The sequence below is a fragment of the Talpa occidentalis genome, unplaced genomic scaffold (assembly GCF_014898055.3).
Source record: "Talpa occidentalis isolate TD23 unplaced genomic scaffold, MPIMG_talOcc4v2.1 talOcc4.4, whole genome shotgun sequence".
Classification (NCBI taxonomy): Eukaryota; Metazoa; Chordata; class Mammalia; order Eulipotyphla; family Talpidae; genus Talpa; species Talpa occidentalis.
The window spans coordinates 65,534,798-65,562,701 of NW_023604295.1; the positions used below are offsets into that span (position 1 = coordinate 65,534,798).

General features: G+C 35.9%; 2 protein-coding genes across 3 annotated transcripts in view; one reads left to right on the top strand and one right to left on the bottom strand.

Annotated features, from left to right (window-relative positions):
• Window positions 1-27,768, bottom strand: part of ARL13B (ADP ribosylation factor like GTPase 13B) — a 49,652-nt gene extending 21,884 nt beyond the window's left edge. For both annotated transcript variants that reach the window (XM_037525681.2, XM_037525680.2), the window contains exons 1-3: window positions 27,582-27,768; window positions 20,691-20,761; window positions 16,786-17,035 (exon numbers count right to left, since the gene is read on the bottom strand). In XM_037525681.2, coding sequence (XP_037381578.1) covers window positions 16,786-17,035; window positions 20,691-20,761; window positions 27,582-27,640 — 380 coding nt within the window. In that variant the 5' untranslated portion in view covers window positions 27,641-27,768. The remainder of the gene's footprint in view (window positions 1-16,785; window positions 17,036-20,690; window positions 20,762-27,581) is intronic.
• On the top strand, window positions 8,829-9,734 carry STX19 (syntaxin 19). Its single transcript, XM_037525682.2, has one exon. It carries the CDS (start codon window positions 8,842-8,844, stop codon window positions 9,721-9,723), a length of 882 nt encoding a protein of 293 aa, XP_037381579.1. The 5' UTR covers window positions 8,829-8,841; the 3' UTR covers window positions 9,724-9,734.
• Window positions 27,769-27,904: the final 136 nt, after the last annotated feature.

Sequence of the window (27,904 nt, forward strand, 5' to 3'; positions counted from 1 at the left end):
CAGGACATTCAGAGCATTGTGGATAATTTAACTCTCCATTAAAGATAAATATTGACAAAGTTCACTAAATTTACACTTGCCCACAAGAGAACAATCAGTGGCCACAACAAATATGGTATTCCTACAAAACCAGAAATAACCTAATAATATATAAGATCTTTAACATAAATATACTTTAAACATTCAAAAGAGATAAATGTAAAAAATCCCTAAATAGGGCCTCCCCGGTGGCTCAGTGGTTGAGCGCTGGGTTGCAAAGCTGCCCGCAGCCTCTGCAGCGCCGGTTCGATCCCCAGCTGCTCCCCAGCCACCAGAGGGTCCCACATGGCGCGCAGACCTCTCCTGCCGCCCACTGCTCCCCTCAGTAGTGTACTTCGGTCCTTCTGCCTGTTCTGCTCCCCGCTCTGGCTCTGGTGAAATCTCTCACCCTCCCGCGCTTCTGACTGTACCCACTGCTTGTAAAAATAAAAAAAAATAAAAATCCCTAAATATATCATCTTCAAATTTGAAAATGTGGTAACTTCTCCTGGCAACTGTTTTCCCAAGGACAACAGGAAAAGACCACCTTACAATGGTTAGTCTATCATCTTGGTTCCTAAAATTAGTGACAGTAAAATTGAAAAGCATTTTGCAAAGGTATAACCTGCTACAGTACCAATTTGAAATATTCTTTCTTAAAAAAAAAAAAATCTGTTAAACTATGATACTTCAGAAAAAAAGGCTTTGGATGGAATTGATTATTTTTAATTTAAAAGAAGAAAGACTTACCCCATTTATAGAAATGTTAGAAGTGGCAGTTTTAGGATCTGTTTCAACCCATGAAACCAGAAAGTTAGCAATATACTTCTTGAAAACTATAAAATCAAAGTTTATTAGCCATTATATAAAGATGAAATAGGGCTTCATTCTCATGAATACAAAATTAAAGCCAGTTTTGATCCCCCACTCCCCTATCTCTCACCTGATACACAGTAATATTAACTGCTTTCTTTTTCCCATACATCAGCAGGAGCACAAATAAGTTTTATTAAAAAAAGTACAAGTAATATATCTGCTATAAACATTGTAATTGTAAGAATTCACAGTATTGGTTTAGTACAAGAGCAGGAAAAAGGAATCTGTGATGTAAATAGGAAGTGAATCTCATTTCAGATCTATCCTCTCAGCCGCAATGAGCCCCTGAAATAAACGTAAGAATTCCAATTTTTAGAAGATGCCAAGAATAGGATTCAAAATTTCTATAGGGGCCTGCCTGGTGGCGCAGCGGTTGAGCACTGGGTTGCGAAGCTGCCCGCAGCCTCTGCAGCGTTGGTTCGATCCATGGCTGCCAGGCGAGGGTCCCACATGGCGCGCAGACCTCTCCTGTTGCCCGCTGCTCCCCTCAGCAGTGTACTTCAATCGTCTGTCTGCCTGTTCTGCTCTCTGCTCTGGCTCTGGTGAATTCTCTCACCCTCCCACGCTTCTGACTGTACCCAGTGCTTGTATAAATAAATAAATAAATCTTTAAAAAAAACAAAAACAAAAACAAAATTTCTATAGAGACTTTCTATGACAAAGATCTATGAGACCATAACTAATTCCAAATTATTTCTCTTCTAAATTGTAAAGTACTTAACTTGTTCTGATTAAAGATCCTAATAAAGATGCAAACAATATAATTATTTTAATACATAATTTATTTAATATGCTGTTATCTCTTGCAAGTTTTTTTTTTAAACATAGTATTTACACTAATAACATAACAGCACAGTATTTGACACAGATCAATACCATTTACAGTATGTTTTACTAAAGTATTCTGTTTATTCATTTATGGAATGGGGGAAAAGCAATCTGCAATCAGGTAGACATATGAATGTAGCTTCTGCCACTCTTAGTTGTGTAGCATCTCACAAGTCACTTTATCTTTCAGGATCTAAGAAAATTAAAAAAAAATCCAAATAAAGATAATTTCATATATAAAAAGGAGAAACAAAACCTTGACACAATAGTTGTGCTGTAAATTAGGTCACAATGAAAGTATGCAATGAAACAAAATAAAAAGAATGCCCGCCTTCAGTTCAATCAGAGTTTTAGAATGTGTTAGTAATGCACATGTAAATCAAATGAAAAAAGGTCATTAATTTCAAGAAAAATTTGAAAGTTACATGGTTCCTGATCTGTGTGGTAGCTACACAGATGTGTTCATTTTGTGAAAAATCATCAAACCATGTATTTATGTTTTAGGTACTTCTTGCATGTGTGAAAAGACATCAATGAAAAGTTTTCTTAATGTACACATGTCCTATTTCTATCCACTTGAAAAGGCCTAGAAAAACATGAAAAAAGTTATTTGAGGAAGAAAATATAACTGTATTATGCTGTGATTTGGATATAAATACTTGGATAGTCATAGTAATGTAAACACAGAATACTGATTAACCAAAAACTGTGATATAACTTGAGGGGGGAAATTTCATCTTTCATAGTAGAATGTCAATATGAAGTATCTAGAATTGAAAAAGCAGAAACACATAGACATATTTCTTAAAAATAGGGAGTATTGCACCCTACAGACATACAGCTCAGAAGCTAAAAATTACTATCTTTGGGAATGGAAATTGGGAACTGGAAATGGTGTGAGGCAGGGCAGGCAGGGGTCAGTTATAACTCTTTATAACCCTGAAGAGATCTGGCTTCTTAAACTGTATATATGTACTAATTTGATAAAAATAAAAATCACATTTTATTTATCTATCTATTTATTTATTTTTACCATTTTAAAAGCACAGGAAAAGGATATAGAAAAGGAGCCACAGGTGGGCAGTAGAGTTGCATCTTGCCAGTCATAAAAATCACATTTTTAACACACCATTTTAAAAAAGAAAAAGGCTATCACCATATCAAAAGCAATATGACATCTTAAAGCACTCTGGAAAGGAATTTATTTTCAGCATCAATATGGTAATACAAGAGAGAATGTATAAACAAGGAAATGATAAATAACAACAAATCTAACAAAGAACAGTAGGGAACTATTTCAGATAATCATAAAACTAACTACTGTTAGCATCAACCTCCCTCTACTCAGGAAAAAAGGTAAGTCTTTATCAGAGGCATATAATGAATGAGTGGTAATTCTGCTTTTACAAGGTTGCCACATAAGAAAAAGTTTCTATGATCACTCTCCAGTGTTTTTAGATATCTTCATGTCTAATGGCACAATCAATGAATATTTAATGAAATTTAGAACACAAAATATTACTTACATGATGCCAGCTTTATATAATATATACAGTCAAGGAAATGATTATTATGTATTTTGTATGGAAAAAAACACTGGTCTAGTAGCCAAGAAGCTACCTGAATTATTATTCCAGCAGTACTACTGTCTCATCCTAACCCTGTATATTTGACTTTTCTGATTCCCAGTTTCTCCATAAAAAAAATGAAAGAAATGATTAGTTAACCTCTACAAATTCTTCTGAAATCAAAAATAATAACCAATGGGTGTCAGTTCAGCTTCCCTTTGGGGGACAGAGGTGGACTAAACATCACTGCTACCCTCACTCAGCTGACTGAGAAGCTGTAAGGGAAAGTACCATGCATTACTTCAGGGCTACAAATTGTAATGCTTCTGAGGGTGCACCAATACCTGGGCTACCTTTAACAATTTACCACATTCAGAGAGATGGAGTTCTCTCCTCGTGATATGGTTCCCAAGAAGAGCATGAAAAGCACATAAAAAAATTTTCCTTCAGCGCGGCTTCACTAAGCCCCCACCTTGGGTGTGTGAGGTCCACCCGGGGCGCAATAAACTTTCCCTCCCTTTGAGAAATGTTAAAAAAAAAAAAAATTTTCCTTCAATGCACAAAGATTTGGGAGGTGTCAGTACCTGTGGCATAATGAACATATTTTGACTGAAAAAAATGGGGCCAGGCAGAAGTATTCATAAACCAAATATTTAAAACACAAAATTCTGAGTTAAAGTATTTCATAAAATTAAAAATCTTTCCAAATTGTCTGTCTTAAACTCTGAATTTTTATATTAGGGATTGTATTAAATTAATTACAATTACTAATGAATTAATTATAAATAACTTATGCAGTATTTAAAATTATACATAACTTATAAATTAACTTGTTTATAATAGCTTAAAAAGAAAAGATTATTAAAAAATGAAATTATAAAACTTTATGCAATTTAATCCTCAGTTAAAATCAGTTTCATTTTAATGAGACACAAATAAGAGTATGTTTATATACTGTTACACATATTCATTCTATTTTATTTAATTCCTACTTGTATGGAAAATGGTGAAGAAATACATTCCTAGAATTCATGCTTAACCTGTATCAATAGCCACTAGATGTTTTATATTGATCTATTTTCTTAACAAAGTTCAGTCTTATCTCTATTGCCTTCCTATAACCCTCATTGATTAGTCTTCCTTTCACAAATTTCCCAGGTTAATTATCATACATTTTTTTTCAACACAGAAAATAACTAGCTTTGGTTAGTTGTATTTCTAAATTAGAGAAATTCTCTATTGCAAAGAAGTTGGAACAAAGAGAATAAAAAGGTAGGGAGAAAGCCGGGCATAAAATCCCTTTTCAACTTTGAAGTCTCTAATTTACATAAATTGCATAGATTGAATCTGTTTTCTTTTATTTTTAATACAGCAAATAGTGGAAAACAAAAGACCACAGCAATTTGATTAAATATGTAAAATATTTAAAGTAAACATCAGAAAACTCTAAATATATTATAGGCAAAAATTCATGCCCTTAAATGTTTCCACCCAGTATATTAAATTCTGAGGAAACTTTTCAATACCTCTTTTTTTTTTCCCAAAAAGAGATATCAAGGTCTTATCTCTTGTGACTGAAGAATAATAAAGCTAGACTGCTGTTTCTAGGTAGAGTGACTAAGGATTGTTTTACTTACAGGGAGACATTTCAGTAAGACCTAAAGGAGTTGGGGGAATAAATTGGCATTTCATGGGAACAGCAATTCAGAGAAAACAGCAAGTGCCAAAGTCCTAAGGCAGGATCTTGCCTAGTTTGTGTGAAGCATGAGAATGATGTGGCCTAGCATATTTTAACCTGTTTCTGTGTTAAGAAAATACCAAAGGGGAGGGAAATGTAAAAGAGAAGACCACATAATATAGAGACTATTGCAATGAGAAATGATGGTGACGTGGACAACTGAGGTGGTAAAAGCTGATTGAATCCAGATATATATACCTTGAAAAGGGGGGTGGCAAGCTTTGCTGTTAGTATTGACATGAGGTGAAAGAGTAAAAATGCAAGAGTAATCAAGAATTATTAGAAAGTTTTTATTTGGGCAAATTAGAACACAGTTGTCATTAACTTAGATGGAACAGTTTGGGGGTAGGGACGAAGATCAGGAGAAGATCATTTCTGACATATTTGTTCAAATGGAACTGTTGAGTAGACATGTGTTAAGCAAGCAGTCTAGACTGGAGGTGTAAATCTGATTCATCACCTAACAGCATTTAATGTCATGAGACTAGAAAAGAACAGTGGATAAAAAAGGATACTAAGTCTGGAAGCATTTTAATATTCAGATGTAAGGTAAATAAGAAGAAACTAGGGGAAATAATGATGGAAGAACAAAAGAGGTGAAAGGAAATCCAGGAGAAATATTTGAATGTGTTTCAAGAAGTGATGGTGGTAAGTGCTGCTAATGTGTTAAAATCATAAGTCTGCATCTCCTACAAAACATAATATCACTGGTTCCTATTATCCCACCTAATTTTATCATCCAAGTTCTTCCCATACTATCTTCCCCACTCCAAGAAACCATATTCTATATAGCAATCTTTCAAAAATGTGCGTCTATGTTAATATCCTATTTATTCTTTAATTGTCTTCTACTGCATCTTAAAAAAGTTTTCAACTCTTTACTCTGGCCCACAAGGATCTTTATCATGTGACCCTTTTTACCTTCCTGATTTCATTCCTCCTTGATAATTTTTATATGCACAGGCATTCATTTTGTTATTAAAATATATCAGTCCCGTTCATTGCCTTGGCACCCCATCTTCCATACTCAGGATAGACTCTCTTAGTTCTTTATCTTGTCAGCATTTAGGTCTCACAGCTCAAACATCTTCCTGAGAGAGGTCTTGCCTAATTGATCTATCAAAATCTAAAATTATCTCAGTTATATATTTAAATTGTGTATTGTCCATCTTCTCTCAGATCATAAATCACCCAAGGGCAGGTATTATTGAACAAATACTGCAGCACTTAAAAGTTCACATAAAAGTAAGCCTCAAAAATTACTTGACAAGGGCCTCCCTTGGTGGCGCAGAGGTTGAGCGCTAGGCTGCGAAGCTGCCCTCAGCCTCTGCAGCGCCGGTTCCCCCGCCTCCATCTCCGGCCGCTGGGCAAGGGTCCCACACGGCGCGCAGACCTCTCCTGCCATGCTCGCTGGTCCCCTCAGCAGTGTATTTCGTCAGTCTGCCTGTTCTGTTCCCAGCTCTGGCTCTGGTGAATTCTCTCACCCTCCCGCGCTTCTGACTGTATCCAGTGCTTGTATAAATAAATAAATAAATCTTTAAAAAAAATTACTTGACAAAATCTCAGTCCTTTAAAATAAGCAAATTATCAGGACAATCGTTTAACTTTTTATACAATGCAGGCATCACATTCTATAACACGTGTCATGATACAAGAACATCTCTAGTAGCAGCAAGCATATTATTTCATTAAGCAGATCATTCCATCTTGGGACAGCTCCACTTGTTTGAAAAGTCTTGTCCCTACTAAATCAAACCTCTTCCATGTAATTTCCACCTATTAGCTTTTGGAGTTATGCCATGTAAGTCTAATACCATTTATAGATACAAACTTACACATTTTAGATAACAGTTATATATCTCTCCCCTTTGTATTCACTTTTGCAGTACAAACAGTTCTAATTCTTTCAATGATTCTCCATTAGTATGGTTACTGATCAAATCTTTTCATGACTGTTTGGATAGTCTTAATGTATTAATTTTCATCTCAAAAATGTCATACTCAAAACTAAACACAGTCCCTCTCCCATTTGCTTTGATTAATGTAGAGTCAGTGGAACAACTGTCTGTCTTGTCAATCTAGATATCATACTGTTATTCATGAAAGCATGAAGACTATTCTTATAGTTCTAGTAAGAAGTTTGTAGCTAACTAAAATCTCCAGTGATTGTCACAGGCATGGCTGTGAATGTGAGTCTTCCACTTTGTAGATGTTAAGGTGTTAAAGAACTAGATACAATATTTCACACCAATCCTAGTTAAACATATTTTCGATACTATTAGTATAGTGTCCCTTACTACTAATTTTTAAAATGCAACTCTACTTCAACATAGCAATGTCTCCAAATTTTATGCTGTTAACATTATTTGATAAGCATTCTGTGACATCAGATCACTGATAAAAAAAAAAAATTTGTATAAACATATCAAACACTGAGTTCCATAGCATAGGGCATAATATTAGAGACCTTTTGATCTGGTTGATACTAATTCTATGTGTGATTCAATGAGCTATTTGTAACTCCCTAACAGCCTCATCTTATCCTTAAAAATATCAAAAAAGGTATTATTAAATATCTTTTTTTTAAAGATTTATTTATTTATACAAGAACAGGGTACAGGCCAGATGAGCAGGAGGGTGAGAGGATTCACCGCAGGCAGAGCGGGGAACAGAACAGGCAGACTGACGAAATACACTGCTGAGGAGGGCAGCAGGCAAGGCAGGAGAGGTCTGTCATGCCATGTGGAACCCTCGCCAGCCAGCCAGATCGAACTGGCTCTGCACGACCCTGCAGAGGCGCTCAACAGCCTGCGCCCACCAGGAAGGCCCTATTAAATACCTTTTTAAGCTACTCTTGAAAATAAACTATTTTATTAAAAGATTGCTTTTTTATTCCATGTATGTGTATCATTATATACACATATCTATAAATTATGTACATAAATTTGATCCTATCGATAAGACAAGTTGTGATAAATGTCAGAATTATCAGTATCTACAAAATAAGATTTTACGTAAATTTATTGTTATGCTGGTGAAACTATTTCTTAGTATGAGTTGATAAAAGATTTTGCTCTAAGACAGTTTGGCTATCTCTGTAAATAAATGAGAAGAATGAGAATCAGTATGATCAAACAAAGAATATATTTTCATATATATGCAATGGATAAGAAAATAAAGCTATATCAAGTAGCTATATCAAGAAAATAAAGCTATATCAATGTTAATCAATCTAAATATGTTAAGATAAATTCAACATTATAGTACTTAAAGTTCTCATGGAATCTGTTTTGTTGCTACTACTAGTTTTAACTCAAATATGCACATTTAGCAAAATGAGTATTTTTTTTGACATCAGACAAAATTAACTGGAAATAGTATCATCTTTAGTAATAAGTGTATTTTCAGAGTACCCTTTTAATCCTAAAAGTTAGAGATATGATCCATCTTCCATTCTAACACAGATTTTCCTGTATCAAGAAAAATCTATCATAACATCAAAGAACTTGTTTTGGGGCAACTATATCTTTATCATTGCTTTCTTAGCATCTTCACTCAACCAAATGAGATTCCTAATAGCCCCACATCATACAAAGTCAATTTCCAATTATTTTACATTCCTTTTCCTATTTCAGTGAACTTTATGAGGAAATTCTCACTGATGTTTCTAACTTTTAACCTCTTTTCAGAAAAATAGGAAGATTTTTCCTTGAAGATAGAAATAGTTATGTGATGCCAATTGCTACTGGGAGAAAAAAGCAAATATTTCTATGTTCAACACAAACACTTTTGCTTCCTGGGAGGAAAGGAAAGATGAAAGACCGACTTCAAGAACTAAAGCAGAGAACAAAGGAAATTGAACTCTCTAGAGACAAGCAGGTGTCAACCATAGAAGCAGAACAAGGGGTGTTTCTGCAGCAAGCTGTTGTTTATGAAAGAGAACCTGTAGCTGAGAGACACCTGCAGGAGATCCAAAAACTACAGGAGAGTATTAACAACCTGACAGATGATGTTCAAAAATTTGGGCAGCAACAAAAAAGTCTGATGGGTTCCATGAGAAGGTTTAGTTTACTTAAGAGAGAATCCAGCATTACAAAGGAGATAAAAATCCAAGCAGAACACATTAATAGAGGTTTAGATGATTTAGTGAAAGAAGTTAAAAAGTCAGAGACTGAAAATGGTCCATCATCAGTGATCACAAGAATACTTAAATCTCAGCATACTGCCATGTTCCGCCATTTCCAGCAAACTATGTTTATATATAATGACACAATAGCAGCAAAGCAAGAGAAGTGCAAGACATTTATTTTCCGTCAGCTTGAAGTTGCTGGAAAAGAAGTACCTGAAGAAGAAGTAAATGATATGCTTCACCAAGGGAAATGGGAAGTTTTTAATGAGAGTATACTTACAGAAATCAATATCACTAAAGCACAACTCTCAGAGATTGAACAGAGACACAAGGAACTTGTTAATTTGGAGAACCAAATAAAGGAATTGAAAGAACTTTTCATTCAGATATCTCTTTTAGTAGAGGAACAAGGAGAACACATCAACAATATTGAAATGGTAGTGAATGACACAAAAGAATATGTTAACACTACTAAAGAGAAATTTGGACTGGCTGTCAAATACAAAAAGAGAAATCCTTGCAGGGCATTGTGCTGTTGGTATTGTCCACGGTGTAGTCCAAAATAAAGAAATATTTTGAGAATTTTTTTCCAGCTTAGAGTGGAGAATGCTCCATGTGTCACCCTCTTGCATTGCTTTTCTTCATTTCATGGATCCATTCACATACCTTTTGTCACTACTAAGTCATAATTTTCCCCTTTAGCACTTATCTACAGGAATTAGAAAAACCTCTGAAGTCAGTGACAAAGTCTTTGTTTATTAAACTAAAAACAGTATAATTAACTCTAGAAAATTACAGGGGAATCTCTTAAAATGAGCTGAATGATCGTGTTTTTGGTCTTGTTTCAAGCTCTAGTATACACTTTTATAATTGTGTCTTAACAAAACGAAAGCCAGTAAGTAATGACTAAGACTTAAGCAATCCTTTTACCTCATTTGAGAGTATTTGGGTAGTTAAGAGTTGTACAGAACAAGACACAACTAGTGCTGTATTAAAGCAAAATCAAACCAGAGGCTGTATCAAATCTTATATGCTCAAATAGATCAGTTTAGTTTACAAAACCTGGAAAAACCCAAAAAATCCTGGAAAAGCCCAACTGTGTACCTGATGAAGAATCTGGTTGGTTACTGTGAACTGAATCTAGCTTAAGACCTTAAAAAGTAAGGTAAGGCACTGCTTTCTTGAAATAGGGTCCATTCCGGACACTGCATTACCAATCAGGTAGGTTGGCAGATAAAAAATAAAGGCAGTTGTATTCTCAAAAGTCTCTCCATCACTTTATTGTGAAGCCAGGCACTGTACTGTGAACTCACACAGGGATAGAATTTTGCAACTCACATCCTAGTGGAGAAAGCAAGTAACAAATACAAATAAAAGATAATGTCACATTCTCAGCAAAGACTTAAAATAAGGGTGATAAGCTACAACCTGTTAGGGTTATTTCTTTCAGTTAGATGGTAATTGAAAGCCTCTCTGACAGGTAATATTTAGGTGAAGAACTGAACGATGAAGACAAAGTCAAACTCCAGGTATAGGAAACAATACATAGATGCAATGAGGTAAGAGATGAGATTAAGATCAGCAAGGTATTGATTTAAAATTTTGGAGGCTATATAAGTCCTAAAGTTTATAGCAAGTGTAATCAATGCAAAACCCTGTGACTGTTTTTGGCCTCAGAATAATGTCACATAATTTATATTTGAGAACAATCACTGTGTGTATAGAATGGACAGCAGATAAGAATAGATTTGGGGGAGAAGAGTAGAGAACAAGCATACAAGTACAGAAAACAATTAGAAGGTTAATTCAGTAGTTCCAGTAAAATATGATGGAAACTTGGAGTAGACGATGGAGTACAGGTTCCAGGTAAAATATGATGGTGGTAGCAGCAGTATTAATACTCCAGATTAGAAAATACTTGCTATACCCCATTATTGTTCTAATAGTTTTACAATTTTTACTGACAATAGCATTGAGATACAGCAAGGTTAAGCAGTCTGTCTCAGGTTACAGAAAGTAACCTAGTAGAGAGTAGAAGAGAGTAGAGAGTAGAGATTTGAAGCCAGGCAGCAGTCTGATTCCAGAACAAACTTAAACTAACAAACATTTTATATATGTGTGTGTGTATATATATATATATATTAGGGTATATATATTAGGGTATATATATATATATTAGGGTATATATATATATATATATATATATTAGGGTATGTGTGTGTGAGTGTGTCACACTTGCACATACACATATAAAAACGGATTGGAAGACAATGCTATTTACTGAGATGAGAGAAAACAGAAATGTAGGTTTCAGAATTGAAGATGAGAAGGAAATTAAAATTTTTATTTTGGTGACTATAAAATAAATTGACTTATGAAAATGACCAAGTGAGTGGAGGCTCCTAAGATATTAGCTATATCAGCAGAAGTAGGACTGAGAGGTATCAGAGCTGAAAGTATAGATTTGGATCATTTTAGTGAAAATCTGTATCACTGGGAGTTTTATAGAATTTTCATCACATAGACATGATTGATCATTTACTCCATTTTCAGCCCTTCATATTAAAGAGAAAGGGTGCCAAGGGCTGAAAATTCTAAGCTTCTAATCATGGCTTGGTCTTTTTGGTAACCAGCCTCCATTCAAGAGCCATCCAGAAGTCTTCAGTCTCTTCAGTAGAACAAAAAAAATGTCCTGGCATGCATGAAACTACAAGGATTTCAGAAACTCTCTGTCAGGAATGGGTCAAAGACCAAATATTAGAACAACTAGAACAAAAAATGCTCCCAGTACTCTTATCGCTTATTTACAAGGAGTTCTATGTTAGGAATCAAGAACAGAGACCAATATATACATTTCATATTATAAATCACAATATCTCAATTGTTAAGAAAGGTGAGTCAAGTAATAATAAAAAGGTTAGAAACAAAAATGCCATACTGAACAGTAATAACAAAAGCCGGTTATCGTTTCTCCTAACATGGAAACTCACAGTCACAGTTCTTAACCTTTTTGGTCATGAAATCCTATTGGAATTTGATGAGAGAATCTGTTGCCAAGAAAATGTACATGCACTTGGAAATACGTGCGTGACTTCAGAGGGTCCTGGGAGGCCACCCATGGTGCAGTCAAAGATTCTTTTTTATTAAAATGTGCATAACACCTACTAAAATTATATCAGGGATATTATATTTTCATCCCTGAGTGAAACTCCTCCATATATTTATCACTTTTGTCATGAAGCATCCAATTTGTGAGGTTTGGCCAAAAGTTAATAAGTTAGGTCATTAACTCCACAGAAAAGCAGACAGTATATAATGAGAAAATGGCACCCTTCCAAGAGTTCAAGTGTGCTAACGCAAGCAGAATTGTTATTACCCTGGGAGGAAAACTTAGACTGTGGATGACCAGTTATTCTAGTTGTAAGTATTAGGAAATTCAACTGTAAAAAGGAAAGAGTAATTTACAACTATAAGACTATATTAGAGAGAAGAGATATAGAAAGAACATTTGCCTTCTTAAAACACCAACATAACCTTCAGCTCCTGAAAATGTCAACAGATTAATATTCCTTAGGTAATCAACAAATAGTGGCTTATATTATTAATGGAAAATTTCTATGTTGGGCTGAAATTTGGGATTACTGCTGATCTCAGTGTTACTTACACAAGTACAGAATTTGCTTACTTTTTATCTTAGGTTGGTCTTTAACATGACTCTCTAGTTCTACATTTTTAAAATTAAGTCTTAAATGTTTAAAGTGAAAGTACGGGGCCTGCCCTGGTTGAGTGCTGTGCTGTGAAGCTGTCCACAGTCTCTGCAGCACCGGTTCGATCCCGGCCAACTGGCGAGTGTCCCACATGGCAAGGCAGACCTCCCCTGTTGCGTCCACTGCTCCCCTCAGCAGTGTATTTCATCAGTCTACCTGTTCTGTTCCCCACTCTGTCTCTGGTGAATCCTCTCACCCTCCCACGCATCTGGCCTATACCCAGGTTCTTGTATAAAATAAATAAATCAAAAAAATAAAGTGAGAGTATGTGTGGAGGGGGGTAATTTCAGGGTAGGTAACAATTTATATCTTAGTTGTCAGAGTATAGGTTAATCTCTATAGCAGATATAAGAGAAAGCCTTTCTGGGTAAATAAACTAGAGCAGAACGCTTATGTGACATATAATCTTACTCTTTAGAAGGAATATAAATCACTTTTACCTTTTTACTTAACTAGATTTTGGACTAGTCTATAATATGGTAAACATATTATAGATAGCTGAACACAAACATAGAATTACAGCTATTTTTATTTTAGAAGAGATATTTAACCACTAAGTCCAAACAAGTCACATGACTGCCCACTTGTCATACAAGTGTTTTGCAAACTGAAAAATAGTAAATAAAGATGTAGAGAGCTTAGTAGATAAGACTTCCAGCAAAGAGACTGATTAGGAGGCTGCTGTTATCAGTAACAAGGAAAGAAGAGGTGTTGAAAGAAGGTAAGATCTAGGGGAAAGAGATATAAATGGTATTAAGACAGCAGCATCCATAAGAAACAAAGTCAGAGACAAAAAGGAACCAAAACTTCTAAATTTGAGCTTAGGTAGGTATCTGAAAGAGATTCAAAAACATATTTAAGGGCCTCCCAGGTGGCTCAGCGGTTGAGTGCTGGGCTACGAAGCGGCCCACAGCCTCTGTAGCGCTGGTTTGATCCCCAGCTGCTGGCGAGGTTCCCACATGGCATGCAGATATCTCCTGCCACGCCCACTGCTCCCCTCAGCAATGTATTTCATCAGTCTGTTCTGCTCCCTGCTCTGGCTCTGGTGAATTCTCTCACCCTCCTGCGCTTCTGACTGTACCAAGTGCTTGTATAAACAAATAAATAAATAAATAAATCTTTAAAAAAAAAAAACAAAAACAACAAAACATTTAAAAAATATTTTAAAAAGTAATAAAAAATATTATATGTACACTGCAAACATTATCCATTTTAGAAAAATACACATGGGAAACGCATCAAAATCTTAGCAATAGGGATGATAAAATGAATCATTTTCTAAGTTAAGAATGTGTACTTTTTTACATATGTTGTATATTTTTAAGCATATTTATTTCAAAAGGCAGTATAACTTTATCAATGAAAATTGTATGGTTGTAAAATTCCCTTAAACACTGGACAAATGGCAAAACAATTTTCATAAACATAGTCAACTATCCATAATTAATTCTCATGTCTTTGTGAGATCTCACTGACTGCGAGATTGTAATGATGAAGCAATTACCCCAGTGAAGAATTTTTTCTTCTATTCAGGAAACTCACTAGCTGAGAAAGGTGACAGAACTAAAGGCTATCTTGTTGACATTTATTTGACCACTCAGTAGTCACTGTAGTCCCTTACAAGTTATATGACCCTACCCGAGGGCTTTGCCAAATGTATCTATAGGACTCTCTAATCTGAAATGTCATTTTATTCTGATAACTTTACAATGATAATCCTAATTATAGAGTAACTCACTCCTGTCACCATCATTACCATAGGATTCCTAAGCTGCTTTCACCTGTTTTTTTTTCAATATACTTCTCACTTAAACTACAATTTTTTACATTTATTGTACATCTCATCTCCTAGAAAGCTCCTGATATCAGACATGAATCTTTATTGGTTTGTTCATAAATGCATCCCCATCACAAGATCAATGTCTCCCACATAATGAATACTTATTAAATATTTGTTGAATTAATGTATGCATGCATGAATGAACATGAAATAATAAATGAGTATAAGGCTAAAAAAGGCATACATAATTATATTACCAATGAACACTTTACAGTAGGAGTATGCTATTTTTCACTTTCTTCTGGCTGTGCCCCAAATGACTGAAAGTTCAACATGTTTAAACTCAAATGTAAGGTTTTCTCTTATGAGACTTTCCCCTCAGACTTCTCTTGGCATTGTTCTCCTGATCTCCCAGGTTTGGAACTTTATTCTCAACCAGGTCTTCCATTATCAATTATTTCTTACAAGTCACTAGTTTTCTGCTTAAATATCTGTAGAGACTAACACTTTACCCATGGGATATGACCAAGCTCATTCTTAGTATATATCTCTATTTTTTTTAAAGATTTATTTCATTTATTTATGCAAGAATTTATAATAAATTATACAAGAACTGGGGTGTAGGCCACATGTGCAGGGGAGGTGAGAGGAATCACCAGTGACAGAGTGGGGAGCACAATAGGCAGATCTATTGAAATATACTAGAGGAGAACAGTGGGCAAGACAGAGGTCTGCTGCACCATGTGGGTTAGCAACCTGGGCAGGGATCAAACTCCTGCTGCAGTGGCTGGAGATAGCCAGCATCATCAGGGAGACCCCTGTATAAATTTCTATTAAAGTTTTCTTTCAGAATCAATAAATGTGAGAGAATTGATTATATAAATCAAATAGTTTCTCTACGGGTTAAAATGTATAAAAACCAAATAGTATAAGCTCTATCAACAGATGATGCAATAAATTTTTTACCTTTTATAATCAGAATTCCACTAGCTACTACTAAGGACCATTGAGAGAAATGTTCACTAGTTACCAAAGATTACTAAGAAATTCTGCTTACAATTTCTCATCTCATTATGTGAAACACTGGTTGTTTTAATCCTTAATAATGAATCACAAAAGCAACAGAAAAGGGACAAGAAGGTGACAGCACACATTCAGCTTACTCCAATGTTAAGAACAATTTTGAGTTTCATTTTACTATGTCTCATAGTTAGAGCACCACCTGGTGTTACAAAGCACAAACACTATGAGGGCAGATAGTGCAAAAAATTCCAGTTTTAAAGAAAATGTTTTTTACCTAGACAAACTGATATAAGCATATGACTACACTGATAAGACTGATCATATGCTCAATATGAAAACTGTAGAAATAGAACTTGTGAAATTAACATGGGATAGAAAACCACACCATTTAAAACACTTGCAAATAGACCACTCTTCTAGTGAAAAAGAACAAAGGCAAAAAATTGATGGGGGCCTCCCTGGTGGCACAAGGGGTTAAGATGCAGCACTATGAAGCTAGCAGCAGCCATTGCAGCATGAGTTCAATTCCAGCCAGGGAGCTGACTCACATAGTGCAACAGACCTTTCCTGTCTCACTCACTGCTCTCCTCAGCAGTGTATTTCAGTACATCTGCCTGTTCTGCTCCCCACTCTGTCTCTGGTGAATTCTCTCACCCCCTGCATCTCTGGCCTGCACTCCAGTTCTTGTATGCATAAATAAATAAATCTTAAAAAAAAAGTTAGTGACTTACTGAAAGAAGAAAAAATTGAAAAGCATCCTAGAACACTGTTTGTTAATAAATCATTTTAAAATACAAAATTTGATTAAAAAGTAAATAGTTTATAATTATTAAACAGTCTCATTGTAAGACTTCTTCATAATGTAGCCTCTACACTTAACATCTACAGACATTATGACAAGGACTCAGTATATTAACAACTCCCAACTCCCAGTTAATTACATACATTTTATTACCATGGAATGTAACAATTTCAGCTTAATCTTTGTAATTTGGGTAAATTTTCTTTTTGGCTAATGCTGTTGCCCCTATGTTCACAAGGACTCCATCAATACTTACACCAGTATAGGCTTGCCAGATATCCGTGGATGTCGTAACACTTCTGACATTGTCTCTTTAGTCTCTTCCATTCTCTCTTCATCACTAGAATCCACAACAAATATAACTCCATAGGATTCAGCATAGTAATTCTTCCAGATTCCTCGAATTCTTTTTCCACCTCCCAAATCAAAGATGGTAACTTCAAACTTTCCTTGTCTAAGGTCGATTTTGGAAAATCCAACAGTAGGAGCTACATCTTCAGGATGCTCTGTTTCAAATGATATAAAAGATCAGATTTTAAATTAATATTAACATTACAGCTTGAATGACCAAAAAAATGTATTCATCAGGCAGATGTTAGTACTAAAGAGAATGTTTACTATTTACTTACACAATAGGCATTACATCTAAACACGCTGGTTTGAGGGGAGGGTAGATACTATAAAATATCCAATTACAATTTTTACTTTATGAATTTCTGGGGTTTTGTCTGTTTTTACTGCTATAACTTCAGCACTTAAAATAATACTTATCATACCATAGGTACTTAGTAAGTATCTGTAGAAGGAAAAATGAATGAACTTTTGCCTTTTTTCCTTAAGATTTATTTATTTATTTATGCATACATGAACTGGGGTACAGGCCAGAGGTGTGGGGGGCGGTGAGAGGATTCACCAGAGACAGAGTAGGGAACAGAACAGGCAGACTGACCCAAGGACAATGCTGAGGGGAGCAGCGGGCGAGTCAGGAGAGGTCTGCTGTGCCTGAACTTTTGCCTTTAAAGCTATTTATTCTTCAAATTACAAACAATAAAAAATTCAAGCCTTCAACACTGCAGACATCCCCAGAAACTGTTATAACTTTACAACTGTTATAAAGAAAAACTTGGAACACTCAAAGAATAGATGAGTTTAGAAAAACCAAAGAATGGGAGATGTTATAAAGTATAGGATAACTCTTTTAGCTAAATTAAAGCTACAGCTGGAATATAAGAGACTGTTGAGAGTAGTTTGCAAACATAATGAGTATATTTTACTATTTCTACAGGAAAGACGTTTTAGATCTGCCAGTAAATATATAATTGATTTTTTTTTAACCTCTGCATATGAAAACACTAAGAAGGTACAGAATACATACCTGTACCTCTTCCTTCCCAGTCAAAATGCATATGTAGCAGTGGGCCACCTTAGACCATACAGGTCGGGGAAAACACAGGGATGGCAAAGCAAATGGGAGAAGGAACTTGAGTCCCTAATACCATGGAGCTTCTATGACAGCCATAAACTACTTTTTTGCCTGCGTATTTGAGAAATAAACTTCTACCTTGCCAAGCTACTGTTATTTTGGATCTGTTAGAGCAAATGAACCTTTATTCAACTAACGCAATCACTTTGATAGCTATAAAGAAGAGAAGTTGATTGAAAGAAGCGAAATGCACAGTAAGAAAACTATTCATAGATTAGGAAACTAAAATAACATTATAGAATAAAGACATTCAGGGTTTGAATTTGGACAATGGTAATCAATACATTTAGAGGGGAAAGAGACATATCTCTGAAATAAAGCAAATGCCAAGTGAGGGTGGGGGAGACAGAGACAGAGAAAAAGAGATAGAGGGATAGAGATAAAGATAGAGAGATGAGATGAGATGAGATGAGATGAGATGAGATGAGATGAGATGAGATGAGATGAGATGAGATGAGATGAGATGAGTGAGTCAGAAATAAGCTGAAGAGTGGAAGTTAAGAAAGAAATGTTTTGGGCCTCCCCGGTGGCGCAGCGGTTGAGCGCTGGGTTGCGAAGCTGCCCGCAGAGTCTGCGGCGCCGGTTCGATCCCCGGCTGCTCCCCGGCCACCAGAGGAGGGTCCCGCATGGCGCGCAGACCTCTCCTGCCGCCCGCTGCTCCCCTCAGCAGTGTACTTCGGTCCTTCTGCCTGCTCTGCTCCCGCTCAGGTGAATTCTCTCGCCCTCCCGCGCTTCTGACTGTACCCAGTGCATGTATAAATAAATAAATCTTGAAAAAAAAAATTATTAAAAAAAAAAAATCTTTGCAATTTAAAAAAAAAGAAAGAAAGAAATGTTTTAACAAGGGTGTCTAAGGTATGGTATGAACTGAGACATCAAAATGAGTACTACTACCCTTAGGGAATAGAAAAGGACTACAAAGGTAGAAAGACAGCTAAATGACAATTAAGAATTATATAAGTAAGTATAAGTAAGAGTAGCCCAGAACAGAGTACATAGTCATTTCTACTGATGGTGGTGGTTATGGGTAAGGGCAACAGCAGAAAATACTTCATAAAGACGATGTGGCAAAAATAACTTTAAAATTAAATACTTATCATCTCTAGTAAGATAAATGGTAACTCTATCAAGAAAAATACAAAGGCATGAAAAAGACTTAATTTGTGAAACTTCATATAGTTTTATACAAATGAAACTAAAAAAAATCAAGGTAAAAAATCAGTCACAGGAGTAGACTAAAGAATAAATATGAGATGAAGAACAAAAACAGAGCCAGTGGGGTGCTCAAAGTGAGGGGAGCTTTGACTTTTTGATCTTGAAGCGATACCTTGAAAGTTGTCTGGAATGAGAATAAGGAACTAATGGACATGTAGATATAGAAGATAGAAGAGAAAGGGCCCCAGGGAAAGAGACTATTCTAAGTCCATGCAACAAATCATATGGTCTGATAGCAGGTTCTGAGCTGTCTGTTTCCTGAATGTAATGTTTTGAAGGGATGGAAAAAGGAAGGGCATTATGATAAGGAGTCAAGGTCTGCAGATCAAATCTGGCTCACTGTCTGTTATATATGGCACACACCAAGAACGTGTTTTACATTTTTAAATTGCAAAAAGATCAAAATAATATTATTTTATAACACAAAATTAAAACTTTAGTATTCATAAATAAAGTTTCAATGCAAGCCTATCATGCTCATTTGTTTAGTCTGGCCATTTTCTACTCTGCAGGAGGCGTATATTGGGGATAGAGACTGTATGGATTCTCAAAGCCTGAAATAATTACTATCTGGCTCTTTTAGAAAAAGTTTAGAGGATGACAGTGAGTTTTGACAATTAGACTTTAGAAGTAATCATAGAGAATAATACACAATTTATATCCAATATTACATAGTAGAATTGAGAGTGACAAGATAATTTCCAATAGCAAGTTTTATAGGATGCTAATTTTCTTTCATGAAATTCCATAAGTAAAAGCCCCTTGACTATTTGATATGCATGATATCCTGTTTCAACATCCATTTTCAGGAACAAATAGATGTCAGGTTTTCTCCCTTAAGATGACTAGTAGGTGCTGCATCTTCCGGGTATGTAACAAATCACTAACAGATACTGCTATATTGGAATACAAAACATCAAATTAACACTGAATATCAGCAAATGAGATATCATATAAAATACCTAGCACCCTTTAACAAAATAGTGATTCAATCTTTAACATAACTGTAAAACTGACATCTATGGGAGAAAAAAAGTCAAGAGACACAAAGAATGCTATGCTGACCAACTATATTTCTACCACCCTTTTATTAAGGTGTAGCCATGTGACTGAAATCAGACCAAAAGATAGAATGTAAGTAGCAGATGTGTATCGTTTGGGGAGGTAGTATGTGTCGGGGGGAAGAGGATGTCTTTTTTTTTTTTTTTTAACTTTTTCCCTTACTATTGTCTAGAAGAAAGATGTGTCCCTTTTAGTGTATCATAGATGTCAAAGAGCCTCTGCAACTGCATTTAGTCAAATCTGAAAAATGATAATAAGCAGGGATCATTAAGGCAGCGTCTTTTCATATTAGTCATAAATATACTAAGAAATAAAGTAATGGAGTGCACACTATCTGCACCCAGTGAATATATGAGTATAAATTATTCAAAATAATTTAGTAATTAATGTTTCTAGCTTACCTCCTTGGATTCCCTTTGCTGTTGCCGTTTTACCAGCATTATCAAGTCCCACCATCACGAGAGTCACCTTTCTTAAAATAATAAAAATTGAAAATCATTTTTCTAAGTTAATTTTGTATTAGAGAAAAATAAAAGCAAATTCAAATCTTTTTACATTTACTCTATATTAAGTACCACCATATAGTAGCAAACCAACATCCACAATCCCTTGTGCCCATAAACCTCAGAGCCCAGAAACAAAACAGACTTAGAGAGGCAATTTTGTGTGATGACTGCTGTTGTAAAGGGGACGCACGAGCAGCCATGGAAGGATACAGCAAGTCGTGTGTCTAGAAGTCAGGGAAGACCACACTCCAAATAAACACAGCAAATATACTGGGCAGCAGTTCCCTGGAACATCATGGAATACAAACCCTTATGAGCAAAAGCAAAAAAATCTCAAATCTACCTTTCAAGGAAAATAGTGCCTGATTTGCTACTACAAAGGCAGCATCTTAGGCCCGCCACCGAGTCTTGTCAAAATTTCAGTTTAAAAAAAAAAAAATTCCAAAAATTATTATGCATTTTAAATTACCGCCCTTGAAGCCAGAGCTACATTTTACCTTAAAGATGTTCGTAATATTCTTAGTAGGATATTAGGTACAAAGAATAGTTCTTCAAACTCAAAATCACTTTGGAAAATTACAATCATGGTGAGATTGGCACAAAATGGTCTCTTTGGATTTCTATTTCTACCTTGACTACCCTTGCAAGTAGTTAATTTAAGGTCATTATATCATACATTTAAAACACTGCCTTAAATGAATATGAGGTTAAAGTAATGAATAAACATTAGCAGTACAAATAAAAATCATAGCATGAATTATTGCAATGCCTGATAAGAAAGCATTACATTTACATTTTCAGAACAGAATGTATTTAAAAGATTAACATTCATCTACCAAACTCAAAATTCCATGTAACTCTTTAAATAATGAAGATATGCAATAATCTAAAACAAATGTTAAGATTAAAATGTTAAAAAAATCAAACTAAAATGTTATTATGACTTTCCAAATTATGGGAAATCATCACTGGCTGTAGTGCTATATGACAACAAAAAGACAAAAGAATAAGTCTTTTAATCTTATTATTGATCAAATACATTAGTCCCTCAATTGAATAAATAATAAACAGTATTCTTAGGCTTATATTATCTAAAAAAAAGTTGACACTAGAAATAACAATCATTTACTCAGACAGTAATTCAATAAAGGTACATTCAGCATTACGCATTATGGACCGGAAAATGCCTGGAACATGGTTTCTATCCCAAAGTGCTGATCCTCTAAGGAATGTGATGAAAGCATTAGCAAATAGTAATACAATGTGACATTATGACAGTTTAAAATGCTCATCTAGATACACAAGATGCAAAAGTGATACAGAGCAGAGACATCATCTAGTCTAGAGATACGGAAAGTCAGGGTAGTTTCTTACAAAAGGTGATGATGCCTCGGCTAAGTTCTTAAAGTGGAGGTTTGCCAAGCAAGGGAAAGGAGAGGATGAAAGATTCCAGACTGAGAATAGTCCATGAGAAAAGACACCAACGATGACCAGAGAAACCCAGGGGTTAAGAATATACCTTAGGAAAGCAGCCTTAAACACAAGCAAAACACAATTGTTAGACTCACCTAAAATCACAACTCAAAATGACCATGCATTGAGCCTAAAGGGAGCTTAACAGACTTCTACTTAAGGAACCAGTATTATCAAATAGCTGATAGATAAAGTGGACCTTCCCAGAAGTTAATAGTGATGGTTTCATTCTTATTACAGTTATCCCTGAATTGTTAATTATATATCAAACTTTCTAGGCTGAGATGAAAAGGACTCTGGTACTGAAAGATGTACAGAATATTTGTATTAGTGTAAGTAACATAATAGGGCTTCTGAACACTCTGATATAGAGCCACAACTTAGCCTTAGAGATACCCAAGTCCCAGATTTGCCATTTCCAAGCTATATGATCTGGGACACACTACTTCTCTCAGAATTTTATCAATAAAGTGGGATAAAAATATATCCATTCCATAGGATGTGATAAATAAGACAATGCGAGTAATGTGCAGAATGTCTGTGACACACAGTAAGTGTTCAACCCATAGCAATTCTTGAAGCATAAAATTCAAGACAGGGAGTCCACATGTTGAGACCAGAGGGACAGGTGAGGACCAGATTACTGAGGAGTATTTAGTAGGTTTTACACATGCAGAAAGGGTGCTCATCTCACTGCTTAAGTCTGAAGCTGGAGGAGAGACCTGGACTGGTTTTATGAGATATATACATGGTAGTTATAACTGAGAACAGATGAAAGAACCCAGAGAGAACAAAGGCAGAGGAGCTGGGGACAGGGGAGTATGGCACCCTGAGAACCTCTAAAAGAGTATTTAAAATTGTGGTCAGAAAGAAACGAGACAAAAGAAATGGCAAGACTAGGAAGAGTTTCCAGAAGGTGAACACATGAATAATAACAAATAGGCAAAGTTTTGTAAAAGAAAAATGATCTCTTTGTAATAGCCTCAAATTAAGTACCTCAGAAATAAATGCTCTCCACCTTTCCCAAACATTGCAATAACCAATGATTTGAAATTATAGTGTATCTTGATAGTTCAAAGCTATTTCACCCTATCATTTTATCTTCATATAGTCCTGGCAAGCAAAGCAGGTACAAGTTACCCAAGGTAACAGTGTTAATAAGAGCTGTCAACAGCAGCTTTCATGTGAAATTTAAATGCAATGGTTGAAAGCATAATACTTACTACCAATATTATTATTATTATTTTACCGAGTAATTTGAACCATTTTGATTATCCTAAAATTTACTCATATTTGTATATACACAGAAATACATATTGGATAGCCAAGTAATGTGACTCATTTTCATTCATACATTTTGGAATTTTTTCCCCAAGACTTAAATTTGTTACAATCATAACCTGGTTCTAACAGAAAGTGGATTTACCTAGTAACAGGTAGATTGACGAAGGTCCTAAATTGCATGCTGTTAACCAAGTCTAACGATGATGTTGATGAAAATCAAATCATGGTATTTTTCTGCCTTAAATCTTTAAACAGAATCAAGTCCAGGGCCTCCCTGGCGGCGCAGGGGTTAAAGACAGCGCTATCAAGCTATGGCCAGCCACTGCAGTCTGAGTTCCATCCCTGGCCAGGGAGCAAGCCACATGGCACAACAGACCTCTCCTGCCTAGCCCACTGCTCCCCTCAGCAGTGTGTTTCAGTAGATCTATCTGTTCTGCTCCCCATTCTTTCTGGTGAATCTTCTCACCACCCCCCACTCCACACCTCTGGCCTACACCACAGTTCTTGTATGCATAAATAAATATTTAAAAGAGAAAAAAAAGAATCAAGTCCAAACTCTAGAGCATGCCCTTCTGCCACTCCCCAGCAGGTCTCCAAGGCCAGGGATTCCCCCTGTCCTTCTTGACAGTATCTACTGCCACAGACTAACTTTATCAAATAACTTTATCAAATAACTTTTCAAACAGTCTCCTCTGCTAGAGCTAGTCTTAACAAAGGTTATAGTGCCAAGATCAAGAGTACTGGGCACACGGTGGGCATACTTACTGCTTGAAACAACATGAATCTATTTTCTGATTCCCCCATTTGCTAAGTAAATACAAAGGCAAGACAATAGTGTCATTGGTTTAATGTAAACAAATCTTAAAGTGACTACAATACTAAATAATGTAACTAAAATCATCTATACTTTTACAGCAAACTGGCTTAAGTTTCCTGAAAAAGTTTACATGCTCATGGTTTCAGTATAATAATTAACAATGAGAAAGATTTTAAAATTTCAATTTTTTAGTCACTCCTCAAGCATCAAAATCAATACAAAGCTGAAGCCAGAAATCACAGAGAAAACTTCTGGAATACAAGAATAAGCCTAAAGTTGTATCCCCAAATTAATTATTCAGTATTAGCAAAAACACAATTGAAATTCATCAGAAAATTAAAAGAAATGCAAGATAGAGCAGAGACATAAGAACTAGCCTTGAAAAAGAAAAGGAATCCTTCATCCATGGACAACAGAAGGAAAAGGTATGATATCAATATTGGTAAGTATAAAATGTATTGAGGAGGGTAATTTACTAACTGGCACTTACCTTCTAGGAGCAGAAGTACCACTGACTGAGTACTATGAGCCTAGCATCAAACACTTACATAAATGTTCTATTTCAAAATGCAGTAAGATAGAAATTATGCACCCCTACGAAGAAGAAAAGCGCCCAAATGCCTAGGATTCAGATTCAAATCCATTTGACTCCAAAATACTATATTGAGAAATAATTCTGAGTTAAAAAAAAAAAAAGAAAGAAAGAAAAGTAGGGACTAAGAGAGCCAAAGGTCTATTTTACATATTTACCTCAGGATCCCCCCACCTTTTAAACAGATATACAAATTCATGTCAAAAATATAAGCAATGTAATACTGCAGTTTGTAACAGACACCACTTAATCATTAACCAAGTGATTAAGGTTTAACATAACCGATAATAAGGCCTATTAACATCTCAGACCCTTTGATATGCTATACTGGGAAGGATATGTCATCTCTGTGGCATTATTCAACCCAATAACCAAACAACACCTTTATGGAATGAAAAGAAAACATCAGACAACCACATTCACAGGTACTCTACAAAACTGACAAGTACTCTTCAAAGTCTATGAGAGATAAGACTAAGGAAGTGTTAGAGACTGAAGGAGACCAAAGAGACATGACAAATGCAATGGGGGATCCTCGATTAGATGCCAGATCGAAAAAAAAAACGGTATTAGTCAAAAAACTAAAAACTAATGAACTCAGAATAAAGTCTATAGTTTAAAGTATTGCACAAAAGCTAATTTTTAGCTTTGCTTTTTGTACTGTGATCTCAAAATACAAAGTTTAAAAAACAATACTATACTTCATTGGCAAGCCACATACCTGTGAATATGGTATATGCTCTATTAAAGATTAATTTACACATCTAAAAAACAGCATATATGGTTCAAACACTGGCTGTTTGCTGAATTTCCTAGCTTCTGGTCCTGACTCTTGACCTGAACACTTCATCTTTCATTCTTCTTGTCCTTACCACACATTCTGTCTGAGTAGTGTACCTAATCCCTGATCCTGATTTCTAGAATAATATGCTCAGTGGGAGAGCATCTAAGTGAAGACACAAGAGTAAATCCAAAGGATGCAGGATGTAGTAGGTAAGTCAGCAAAGTAACCTGAGAACCACAGTATATTAATAATCATCTTTCTCTTACACGTCTCACATTTGCAAGCGTATCATAAAACACAAATATGAAGAGAAATTGCATTAAGAAGCAGGACGGCCTACATCTTTAAAAATTCTACAGAAAGGATAAAAATATTTTTTGAAAAAATACATCAAAACCCACAAAGTTTTATATATATTTTTAAAAATCACCTTGCTCACTTCTGATTTATTCCAGTAAACAGAACTATGTACTAATATTGTTTACTTCACGATTATTCTAAAAGGTGACCAAACTATAGTATATACATTTTACAATATATGATATTTTGCAAATATTTATTCATTCACTATTATGAACCAGGTGTTTAACAAGGGTATTTAAAAGATAGGTCCAATTCAACTTGTTCTCCAGTTTTCTGACAATATTAAAGATATTTTACCTCTGGGCTTTACATTAGGCCATGCTCTAGATCAGAGAAGTCCAATGTAAATAGAATACAAAAGTTTTAGTTTTTTAATTTAAACTTTCCGGTAACTCTATTTTTCAAAAGTAAAAACCAAACATGACATTAACTTTAATATTACATTTTACTTAAAATATGGAAAGTTACCATCTCAACATGTAAGCAAACTTAAAAAGACTCATAGTTAACTTTCTTTAGCATAATCTTCGAAATCTACTTTGCCTTATACACTTACAGCGTCTCAATTCAACATTATTTTTGTTAATAATTGAAAAGAAAAACTACAATAATTTATCCTTGACCTATTTTCCAAAGCAGAATTATTTAAAAAAATCAACGTTATTAATAAAAAAATAACAAACTTTCTTGATAAGTTGAACCACTCAATTTTCAAAATACAATTTTCACTGACTCATTCCTAATAGAGTGCATAGCATATGGTTTTTTCTCAACAAATATTTGTTGAGGAATGAACATACATATCAAGTAACAGGCAATGAATAGTAGTAATACATCTAGGGTTCAAATTGAAGATTAAGCAGCAGACTTTCAATTAACTAGATCCTATATGAAAACTGATGCTACACTACAGTTAAGAAAACACTTCCATCAGTTTTCTCATTGACTACAACATTCCTAAGGCCAGGTATTATCACCCTCATTTAATATACAAGGAAGGTGGGGCTGAAAAGGTTAGATCATATAATTATTAAGTAGTGGGGCCCAATTTCAAAAACAAGTCCTCAAAAGACACACGTGGAGGAGTGGATGTTATGAAAACCATAACCCTTGTTTCTCCATTTAAAAAATTCCCATTACAAAAGCTTCGGAGGAAAAGTACACAGTGAATACTTTCCAATAGCACCCCCCCCCCCACACACACACACACAACTTTCTAAAAAATTCGAACCCATTTAAATGGTAACAATAAGCATTGTTGATGAGAACTTAAAAGCACCTACACAAAAAGGCTACATCCTCCCACCTCCACCTCCGGAAACAAATCAAACTGGGAGCAAAAGCATCCCCCGCGGCCTGGCAGAGACTCGCCCGGGAGCATAGACAGATGTGGGGCCCCGCCCCCGCCCCAGCCCGCCGGGGCGCAGCGCTCCCCATCCCCGAGTCCGGGCCGGGCCAGCCGCTCCCGCCTACCTGACGGGCTCCCGCCACCGCTTGAACCAGCTGCAGCAATTGGCCATCAGACCGAACATCCCAGGCCGCCGCTCCCGCCGCCTCCCATCCGAGCCCGGGGTGGGGACGACCCCTCGAGGTCCCGGGCCGCGTCCCGGGGGCCGCCACCGCTCCCCGGAGTCTCAGAGGCCGATAACGCCGGAGGAGAGGCCGGAAGGCAGGTGAGGACCGCAGGTGGGCGCGCCGAGCCCCGCCAACGGCGCCGATCCGCGAGCGCGCGGCGCCCGCACGCCTCGGCGGGGAGCCCAACGGGGGACAGCGCGGATACCCTAACTCCTGGGGGG